At 40.2% G+C, this 11,708-nt stretch overlaps 1 protein-coding gene across 1 annotated transcript in view; it reads left to right on the forward strand.

Annotated features, from left to right (window-relative positions):
* Window positions 1-11,016, forward strand: part of pitpnc1a (phosphatidylinositol transfer protein cytoplasmic 1a) — a 60,244-nt gene extending 49,228 nt beyond the window's left edge. The window contains 5 exon segments of the mRNA XM_042504820.1: window positions 2,364-2,435; window positions 4,950-5,045; window positions 7,612-7,767; window positions 8,317-8,380; window positions 9,797-11,016. Of these exon segments, the coding sequence (XP_042360754.1) occupies window positions 2,364-2,435; window positions 4,950-5,045; window positions 7,612-7,767; window positions 8,317-8,380; window positions 9,797-10,107 (699 nt within the window). The 3' untranslated portion in view covers window positions 10,108-11,016.
* The last annotated feature ends 692 nt before the right edge of the window (window positions 11,017-11,708 follow it).

The raw sequence follows: 11,708 nt of genomic DNA on the forward strand, positions 1-11,708 counted from the left end.
CAAGAAATAGACAACACACTAACAGCATCTTGGTTTATATTTGATCAACACTGCTTACTGTTACAGTTTGGTCTGAGTTTGAGAGAGAGCGACAGAGAAGCGGCTGTCTCTCTCTCTCTATCTGCTTCTATACTCTTTGTGTCCATGATGGCGGGAAAACAAAACATGGACATACAATCTGTAGTTTGGGCAACAGTCCCAGAGCCAACGTTGCGTCATCTGGCTGATTTGAGCTGGAAGATGAGCTGTGAGATCTGAGTGCTGGAGGAAGACGGAGGGAAGTTTACCACAGTTTATTTATTTATGATACAGAGCTGGTTGAAAACCAGCATCATTTTCCTGGAAAAATACACTTGAGGTGTACAAATCTACTTGTTTGTGATTTGTTTTCAGAACTTCATGATTTAGATTAGAGCCTCTAACAAAACAGAGGTCCACTTGTATGTTAAACAAGTATTTTTTTAGTTGATGGTGCTCGTGTGGTCACACAGCCTCATGGGATCTATTGTGCTTACAAATGTTTTTGATATGATTAGCCTCAGGTGGGTGGTGATGATGCAGAAGATGAGGATAGTGACTGGTAGCGGCAATGACAACGACTTTGTTACTGAAATAGTTAGTTGTGTCACAATGTCATATTCTCCCTTGTTTACCCGCCACCTGCATGTTAACATTTTTAGCTTTTAGTGAAAATATCTGCATTACTATTTGATGGATGGGCAGGAAATCAATCAATTATTTATGTGTCACTTGGAATTATATCTGCTATGACTCCAGCGTAATTGTATCCCATCAGCTCCTTTAACTTGTTAAGCACTGTTCCACAAATTGCAAGAAATGTATAGATTTAAACTTAACAACTTAACTGATGCTTACATTTAAAAAATCACGACCAAAGGTTGGCGTTTAAAGCTTTCCTGTGCTGCGTTCAGACACCTTCGCGAGAATTTAAAACTTTGCAATGTAAGGAAATTGGTTTTACTTCTTTGTAAGAATTAAATATGGTGAAAAGACAATGACCTTATCATAAAAAAATGAAAAACTAGGGAAAAATATTAGGAAAATGTACTTATTGTTATGATTACATATTCAAAAATATGGTAAAGTAAAAATAAATGCATTATTATTACTAGTGGTAGTAGCATTTTATTTTAGCACATTTTCAGGTCATTTCTTGTTTTTTTCTTTTTCTTATTTATGTGTGTTAATTTTCCTTTAATTTTCTTCTTAATTCTTAAATAAATTAATTTGTGAGTTTATGAGTCTTTTGCTAATTTTGGGGTCATTTTCTGTTAAGTTGCTCATTGCCTTCATTATGTGTTTTTGAAAGAAGTTAAGACAATATGTTCAGGTTTCAAAGGATTGAAAGCACCACTTAGACTTGCAAAATATACATAAATATGCACAAATTTAGTAGAGCTGACAGAGAGGTCCATCCAAATTAGGTACAGATATTCATGTCCCCCTAATTTGACATTTCAACTAGCACAATCATAAGCTAAGAAAAATAAATTGTCTAAAACTTTGATTTATGACCTGCATGAAGTGTGTGTGGTAGCATCAGTCCATGAAAACGCTTCATACGATATTGTGAGGTTCACACTCATCAAGATTCCTGGATGATAAGGGATATGATGAGGAAATTAATAACAAAGACTCAGCGATGATGCCAAATAAAAGCTCAGTCAGTCTTTTGTGAATGACATTATCCTCCCCAGAGTGAAGGTTTATGTGTTTATCCTTCGCCTGCAATCTTTTTCACACAAACACACACGCACACACACTTTTTTTCTTGTTTTCTCCTGCTGAGAGTCACAAGGCCAGTAAGAACAGGCGGCGCTGACTTACTGTACTGTGCACAATAGTTACTCTCTGTGTGTCTTTGTCTCACACACATTCACACACTTTTGCATTCACCCTGAGCTCCCAGCATGAAGCCCTATGGATAATTTTTTCAACATCCCCCCTGTTGTCTTTGTCCCAGTGTGTCACACATAAACACACACACATTAACTGCTTATGTAACCAGTATTCCTCCATTTTTTGCTTGTATAATAATTGGTGTTAAGCTTTAATCAAACTGCTGTGTTTAAGAGCTGATGAGCAGCAGTCAGTATGGCCGACGGCAGTAAAGTGTGCTCGTGATGAAAGGGAGCATGTGCTGTGCTGTGAGAGAATAATTGCTCATCTGGTTTTGGCAATAAAACACAGACATAGAGACACACAATTAGTTTCACATCTCATCCTGTGGATCAGTTGACAGAAATCTTCTTCATGTGATGTGATATAAAACTTTGTCATTATCTTTGACAATTTGATCACTGTTCATATCAGTTTCTCACTTTCGTGTCTCTCCTCTCCAGTGCTCCTTCCTGCCCAAGTTTTCCATCCACATAGAGACCAAATACGAGGACAACAAAGGGAGCAATGATAATGTGAGTAAGAGCTGAGAGTGTCGTGTGGTTCGGAGTGCATTGTGTGGGTAGATCTGACAAAGTGAGAGAGGATCTGAGGGTGTTTTGCACAGTCTCCTCTCTGGCACCTTTGTCAGTCCCCTGTTGCACACCTGTCTGTCTTTTTTAATGCCTCTTTTTATTCCGTCTCACATTTTCACTGATCTTCTTGTCTCAAAGCCTCGAAGTCAGAAGTTGTGAATTCTCTTAAGCTGTTTTTACAAAGAGATCCCAAAACAGTGCCGCAACAAAGACCTTTCAGTATGCCGCTTTTGCTTTTTTAAGCAGAACCAAACAATGGTGGCAAATCACCGTCCCAGTGTGTGACTTTAAATAACATGCCGCCGTTCTGGAAGCAAAAGAGGCGTGACATGTACCCAGAGATCCTCTATCTAGTTTGACATATAGCATAAGTGTCGTGCCGCAATTTCTAAACAATAACATGGCAAAAAAAAATCATTAACTCTCCCTTTTATCTGGCAGCTTATCGTGTCCTCCGCTCTGAGGGACAGGAACTCCTGAACTTTATGTCTTTCAAATTTGTGGACATTTTCAGCTGCTGTTCATCAGCTTTGACTTAGCTTAAAGATTTTTTAATCCTCCCAGTGGTGGGTCACACATATCATAAAAACATCACACCTGCTGGCTCATAGTTATTACATCCATTCAGCTCTGTTACAACCTCCGCTGGTGGCGAGACAACTCTGTCCCCCCAGTCTGTTTCCATACCTTTTATACCAGTGTTTCCCAACTGTTCAAGCCACGGGTCCAGATTTCTCCTTAGGCATTTGTTCATGGTCCACACATTAGATAAATTACCACATATTCAATTTTATTGCACAAAACACAAACAACACGTTGGCTTAGAACACAAAGACATAAAACATAGTGCAAGAATGAACAGAAATGGCACTTCAAAATAAAAGCTCTGTGCCAAAAAAATCACTGTAGTCCAAAATGAAGTGTGTGGGTTTGTTTTTTTTTTTAAAATCTTTACATGTTCACAAGTCACTTGAATTGACCTCAAGACTAATTTTGGAACGCGACCCCACAGTTTCATGTGTGTGTCCTCAAGTTTGAAAAGAATTCTACACACTTGAGAACATCAACGACAAAAAACATAAAGATATAATCATAAACAATCCTCCAAGAGCCCTGCCTCTTTAACTGCACCAGCAACAACAGCTAAAAGTCACAGAAATCACAGAACCATTTGTTCAGTTCAGTCCAATTTAATGACTGTTATTATTGGCTTGAAAGATTTGAAACAATATAGGTACAGCATATTTTAAAAAATCACACATAACAATAATATTAGCCAAAAAAAAACTAAAGCAAACTACCATATAAGAGAAAGTAAATGTCGACCTCCACCTACAACAACATGACAAGCTACTAATCGACTTTAATCATGAGTTTCTTTGAGACAATCAGAATCAGAAAAACCTTATTGATGCTTGGGTGCAGGATTTTTGGATTATTACTCAATTAATTGTGGATTATTACTGAAAATGACAGATTCTGTTGATAGAGATCCATGATATGATGGACAATGGCAAACAGTTATATACACCTTTTACATACCACCAATATAACTGCTGCATAATTAAGTTAAAATTAAAATAAACAATGTACAAGTTTTGCTGAGTCTTTTTCACTGTTAAAAGCACTTAACTCGATCTCCAGCTCTCCTTCAGTACCACTTCACACTTTGGTAGCAAGTCTGAAGGTTACGCAATACTGCCTCGATCCACACTGTCACTGGAAACAAAAGGCCACAGCTCCACTCAGTGGTGGCTCGCAGGAGTTGCAAACCCACTGTGATGGCTTCACAGACGGTCATAAAATTCACATTTATACTGATCGTAACAAGTGGGGGTGTTTTAGAAGTGAGGGCAGAAGAGTTTAATAGAAGTGTTCACTCTCAAGTGTGCACTCCCCCCCCACAGCCTTCACCATTTGTACTGTCTCTCTTTTCTCCTCTGTTCCTCCCTCTTGTCTCTTTTCATAACATCCCTCTCGCTACCCTTTCTCACTTCCACTACACCTGAATAAAAGTTTGTAAGAAGTTCGATCTGTGACGCAGGAGCGGGTAAGTTGTTCTGAAAGGGGTGGCGACATTGCGTTACTGTTTCTTTGTGAGTCACACACAGGAAGAAATCACTGACCACACACACTTAGTCACATTCGTCCTTACAGTTTTTTTCAGCATATTGTCTGAGCGAAAAGCCAGAATGAAGGACATGAAATCATCTGTGCTCTGTAGTTTAAACTAACAAGAAAAGATTGTATTATAACCATCACCTCTTTCAGCCTGCGGTGCAATATTTCATGTTTTTTTCCCCTTTTTGCAAAGTAAGTGTGTGAAACTGCCCGATCACTACCAAGTAACAGGGGAAATCACAGTGAACCACCCCACAACATTCGTCAACCCCTGAAGTGCATTATTGATTTAGCTGTTCTCCTCACACATTTAACTGTTCTTTTTTCTCTCAGATCTTTGGTAGCGAGGCCAGAGAGGAGGAAACAGAGACGTGTTTCGTGGACATCGTCTACGATGAGATCCCCGAGCGCCACTATAAGGAGTCGGAGGTGAGTGGAGTCACTAACCTCAGGATGCACATGTTTGTTTGTGTGAGCGTAGAGGAGCACAGAGCCAATGGCAAAGGAAAGGAGAGAGAAAAAAAAAGACAAACGGGAGAACAGGGGAAAAGAGACGCCAACAAATGAGGAGAAGGGATGGCATGTGAGCAGATAAAGAGAATAGTGTTATCTTTCTCTAGCAGCGTCGGTTCTTTTTTGACCACCAGCTGGCCATCTGCCTCCTCAGAGTGATGGAAATGCATGTTTATGCGAGGGGGAGGTGATGGACATTCACTGTGGTGATTTGACATTTGTATGCGTGTGCGTGTATGTGCCCGTGTGATGGACGTAAAAAGCCGAGCTATTAATAATCAAGAGAGGTCATAATGTCACTGCTGCGGTGTTTTATTATTGACACCTCACACACATGCACACACCTCCCACCGAGCTTTACGGTCTTCTGCTTTTATCCTCTCAGAGCTAAAAATAGCCAAAGATGCTGGCCAGAGCTAAAAGTGGATGTCACGTGGACGATGTAAATATCATTTGATTTTGAGGACAGATGGGTGTTTGGATGCATCAGAGTCACACCTGATAATGCACCACAGAGACCAGTTTCATACATTAATGACACACAGTTACCAGTGTGGTCAGACACCTTGAAAGCATCTAAGCACTAATCATATATATGTTTTAATGCTTTATGTTCTGGACACTAACATCACCACAGAGTTTTTCCTCAGTTATTTATTTATTCATTCATACTCTTTGTGGGCTAATTTATGTGGAAAATTAAATAAAGAAGAAGAAACTATTTATATGGCACCTGTCATACACAAAACAGCTCTAAGTGCATTACTTATGAAAAAAGTAAAGATGTATATTTATTATCTATGGAGTTATAGATTTTGGGAAATAATGCTTATTTGTTGTCTTGCCAAGTGTTAGATGAAAAGATCAATACCACTCTCATGTTTTTTGTCTGAATATGAAAGTGCAGCCAGCAGCAGTGCATCCTGATATCATTTTCTCTCCATCCACAGCTGTGCTTTGTGATTATTTATACTGTGTGATATTACATTTATAAAAGGCTCCATCACTGCGAAATGTCACTTTTAGCACCAGCATGTTTATTCCAGAGAAAATGGTTCTGCGAATCTGGATGCTATTAAGGTACGATATTAGCTGACATTGTTTCATAAAAAAACATTTCTAAATGGACAAGCTCTCTTTATTATTTCTAATATTTTTTCTTCCGCCAAGAAACTTTATGACACATTTTATGCACAGACAAAACTCACCAGGCCTCTTCCTCCTCCACCGCAAGTGTTTTACCAGCAGGGATGGAGAGAGTTGTGCATCACCCCCGCACACACTCTGTCACAGTGAGACACGACCCTAGACAAGACAAATGAGCACTAAAGCGTAATGAGTCTATAGGGAGCGGTGATTAATGCTTGTAAAGTTTGTGATTAGGAACTCCCACCTCACAGCCGGGCTTGCTCTCTGCATGAGGCTTGTAATGAGTGCGGGTAATCCTGTATTCTCTGTGTGTGTGCGTGTGTGTGTGTGTGATAGAGACAGATATCAGCAGTGATGTCACTAAAAACAACACATCCTAAATGATATTTGCAGATATCTGTAATTCAGTTTTGACTTCTCCAAATAATAGTCTCAGATATCTCAAATGTCATTATCACCAGTCCAAATTATTGTGCATAATGTTGCCCATGCGAGGCCTTCTACGATACGATACGATACGATACGATACGATACGATACGATACGATACGATACGATACGATACGATACGATACGATACAATACAATACGATACAATATATTTGTCTTGGACTCAGTGCTGCACAGATAATGCCTCCACAGTTAATCACACCATTACATTAAAAACACAACAGTCTAAACAAAAACAACATCAGATGTACCATTGCACAAAATATTACACAATATTGCGCATACATTGCACATAACACATATTGCACTCATAATACATATTACAATAAAAACACTGTTCGACTATATAGCGCACAGTTCCTCAGGCAGCGTTGTTTCAAAGTCTGACAGAGATAGATATTAGATATTATTGGACATCTATTGGATATTGGTCCAGCAAAGTATTTTTAGGAGTTTTGGCAGACGCCATAGAGGTTGCTGTTGTGGTTGAGATAGTTAAAAATGTCTTGAAATAGAAAAAACCTACCATTAAGGGATTTGTGGCGAACAAAAGCTTTATAAATTGGAGAGTTGTGGTAGAAATGTGCAGCGTATTGTAAATACATTGTCTCCAGACTGTGTTAAAACTTGAAATGACATTGCAGATATCAGTAATGAATATCCAGCACAGCTAATCAATGGAAAAGCCATAGCCAGCTTACCATATGTGTGTGTGACAGAGAGAAATTTTCAAACGTAGGTGTAGGTTGAAAAACATTGAAGTCATGTCGTTTAATGGGATTTTTGGTCATTCTTTTTGCAGTTTTTTAAAGGAAAAGATGACATCAGATTTGTTTTCCCTGTGGAAGAATTTTTTATGTCTCAGACCTAGTGTCTCATTTTAGGACCTGCGGTATTTTAAATCTAAGAAGACTAACCGAGGCCTCCTGCAGGAAGGATGGATCGACAACCAGGACCCCATCATGTGCTCCTACAAACTGGTCACAGTCAAGTTTGAAGTCTGGGGCCTGCAAACACGTGTGGAGCAGTTTGTACACAAGGTCAGGATAAAAACTTTTTAGTGTCACTGCTAGAGGCGTTTTTATTTTCTGCTCTGAGAACATGTGATACTGGACCAGTTGGCCATGAACCAGATCAGATGTTTAGTGTTTGCCTGCTGCGATATCCGCCCTGTTCACATCCTGCAGATTCCCTTTACCTCGGCTGCACAGTTTAACTTCCTCTCTGCTATTTCCCCAAACCCATTTCACCTCAACAGCATCTGTCCCTGGGGTGAACTGTCCCTGTGCTCTCCTTGCCCGAGGCACAAACACACACACACACACACACACACACACACACACACACAAAGCAGGGCCATTACTCACATGGTAACACTGGCACTGACTCATATGAATCACATTCCTCCAGGGTTGAACGGAAATATTTAGCACTTGTTTTGAAACTCGCAGCAACCATCAGAGTTAACCCGTTCTGCTCTCTCTCCTTGAACTTTCTCCCCGCTTTCTGTCCCTCTTTGCCGTTCTTCCTCTGTGATCTTGCTCCTCTTTTGCTTTTTCTTCCTCTCTTTTTCTTTAAATTCTGCTTAGGTGATTCGAGATGTCCTGCTTTTAGGACACAGGCAGGCCTTTGCCTGGGTAGACGAGTGGATCGGTAAGTTCATGGCACATGGGTTGCAGTCTGATAATTATTTTATCTATTTATTTAACCAGGTTGGTCCCATTGAAATTAAGAATCTCTTTTCCAAGGGAAACCCGGCCAAGACGGTCAGTAGTGAGAAGACAAAGTTGCAAACAGAGTCATAAAGGGAAACAAAATACAATTCACAAGCAGTAAAATTTGCATTAAAAGAGAACTTTATATGAGTCAAACGAGAGCTTTCCGAGAGTCAGTTGTACAACCAGGCAGGGTAAAAACATCCTATAAAATCTGCTCACAAGTCTTTTATTTTAGATTTAAAAACATTTAAGGACACCGGCTCCCTAAATGGTGAATGTGGCTAAAGGCCTGATCATTTTTGTTATTTGCCACTACAGACAGAGATACATGTGGAGCGTAAAGTAGCTTAAAATCAGTGTACACACAAGTGGAATAAAGTTAACTTGCCATTGTAGATCAAATATGAGCAAATGCAGGCGAATGACCATCATCTGCTGAGCCAATGTCAGCAGAGCCAGCCAGGCAGCACCTCTCATGCGGGGCCGTTTTTGTTTTTTTTATGGACAATATTGTCTGTTAAACACGGCAACAATCACTCGGTACGTTTACATGAACAGTGAGAGTGAGCTGAGTTTTTTTAGCTTGATTAGGCCATTTAACTGTATTACTGTCCTTGTCACAGAATAAAAGCATCGGGGGAGAATCGATTTATTGACGGGAGTATGCCCGACTCTTCCACAGTAGGTGACGATATGCCACCTTTCAGCTTGTTGCTATTGGACCTTTTTACGTCGACCTATTTCGTCACGTTCCAAACACGTTAGCGAGCAGCGAAGGGGTTGCAGTGAAAGCATAGACAACTTTTCAGTGCTGCACATTTCGTACGGTCTACACTTTACATATCGGTACCGTTGTCGTGTTTTGTTTTCTTCCCTTCTTCTTTTTTCCCAACTTTCTTCTATGAATTTATGCTGTTTGTCTTCCGAGTCTATGTGCGGGGACTTTGGAGCATGCGCATGACGCTTAGACCAGTTCATGCCGATTGAGGTGTACACATGAAAGAGTAAATCGACCCACAACTGCATCATCTAGGTGTGTTACATGCTAGGTTGCATGTTTTTAAAAAGGCAAGTTTTAGTCCGACTAACACAATAATTCGACTTTTTGTATCATAATGCACACACATACTTCTTTCCTTGTGGTGACGGCTGCAACTTTCCCATTAAAACTTCACCGAAGCGTTATTTAGCGATGAAATCAGAGTGTATAACAGCCAATCAGAGTGATAAGACAAAGAATTTATTGATTCTGATATAAAAAGAGGAGAAATTAAACTTAAATTGAACAATGTTTTACTACCACACTCACAGACCAGTGTTATCACTCTCTCTAATGCCTCTAACTTAACAGACATGACCATGGAGGAAGTCCGCGAGTACGAGCGTGCCACACAAGAAGCCACCAATCTGAAGATCGGCACCTTCCCGCCTGCCATATCCATCTCAGAGACCCCTCTGCCGCCCAGCACCCGCAGCGGCCCAAACAGCGCCCCCTCCACTCCCCTCTCCACAGAGGCCCCAGAGTTCCTGTCAGTGCCGAAGGAGCGCCCCAGGAAGAAGTCAGCTCCGGAGACCTTAACCCTGCCGGACCCGGGACGCAGAGATTCACTCTTCAAACTGCCCAGCTTTTTCTCCTGGAACTCCAGTCCGCAGCCCGAATGAGAGCGAGGCCGCGCCACTGGTGAACGCCCTCGACCCGTGGATCAGCAGAGGATGCCTGCCCAGCACATCCCACAATGCCCCCTCAGCCAGCTGAAGTGAAGGAGACTTCTCACTGTCCCCCTCAGCAGACTCGCCGGTGTTACAGCAGCCGCTCTCAGACTGCCTTCACAGACACAGGCAGCCTGATCTCTGTAGCAAAAAGTCCCGCGAGGTGTAACGGTGTAGTGCGTCCCATTGAGAGTCAAAAAAAGCAGCTGGAGGCTCCTCATTCTCCTCAGAAAACAGCCAGCGTACGACAATATTAGTCAGATTAAGTGTAGCGTACATTCCTGTTTTTTTTCCCCACGCCTTGCTTTTCCGTGTTGACAGATATGTTGCACATAATGTACATTTTTTTTCTGCTTTACCTTTAAGCATCGGAGTCTCTAGCTTTGGAGCTTGTGGTTTGACGTATCTATTTATGTGGTTGGGACTTTTTGACAGGTTCTTTTTGGCCACTGTATCAGTTGAGTATTCTGGTTTCCACAGTCAGGTGTAAGGTGATTGTGTATTCATGTATATACTGTATGAATATTATTTAACAGGTGAAGATATAATCATATCCAGTGACGCTGCTGCTATGAAACTGCTCTTGTGTATTTTAAAGGACAGAACTCTCTCTCCTCTTTAAATGTTTATTATAGTGAAATCTGTCAACGTCTGTAAATGACTCGCATGATTTGAACTGCAGAGGCTGCTTTTAAATATTAAATGTTTCTTCTCGGCCTCAGACTTGATGTTGTTTTCACGGGCTGGTTATGTGGTTTGCATGTTGTTTTGCTGCATTATTCATTTCAGCTGTATTTATTTTTAGTCACACTGTTGATGGGTTTTGTATTCAGTAAATTGAATTAAATTAAATCCTGTTATATCCGTAATTGTGTGAGGAGTCTTTGTCAGTGCTGTTTATTTGAATTTATAATTAATTTTTTGAAACCTGAAATAAAAAGATTGATCTTTTTAAAAAAAAAAAAGTAAAGGAAAATTAGCACCAAAAAAGGAAACTAGTTTTCTGGATTTTTCCTCCTGACATTTTACAATAATTTTCTAATTTAAATTATTTTTTAAAAATTATTTAAAAAAAAAACAAAACAAAAATTCAGTATGAAAAGAGAAAAAGTATTGTGGCAGCTAAAAGACAGAGGAACATTATCCACCTCCTACTTTTGCTTCCTACAGACATAGTGGAGAGAAGGAAAGAAAAAAAGGGAGAAAAACACACACACAAAAAAAAAAAAAAAATCCCAAGACACACCTGTGTTTAATCAGCGTCTTGACGTGCGGCACCTGTCAGGGCGACGGACTGTCTTGGAAAAGGAGAAGTCCCCACTAACATGGATTTTAACTCGGTTTGCAACCAAAATCTGTGAGAAATGTATCCACTAAGATCATAAAAAAAAGTCTTAGATCTTAAAGCTAAATTTTGGGAAAAATAGAAGCAAAAAAAATGTTGCATTTAAGTTTTTGTTCAGTTTCGGCTTTTGTTTATCACGTTTTACTTCAGTTCATGAAGAATGTCGACCTCTTTTGGAACCTTCATTCACTTTGGAGGCGAGAAAAAC

This window comes from Plectropomus leopardus, chromosome 17 (assembly GCF_008729295.1).
Source record: "Plectropomus leopardus isolate mb chromosome 17, YSFRI_Pleo_2.0, whole genome shotgun sequence".
NCBI lineage: Eukaryota > Metazoa > Chordata > Actinopteri > Perciformes > Serranidae > Plectropomus > Plectropomus leopardus.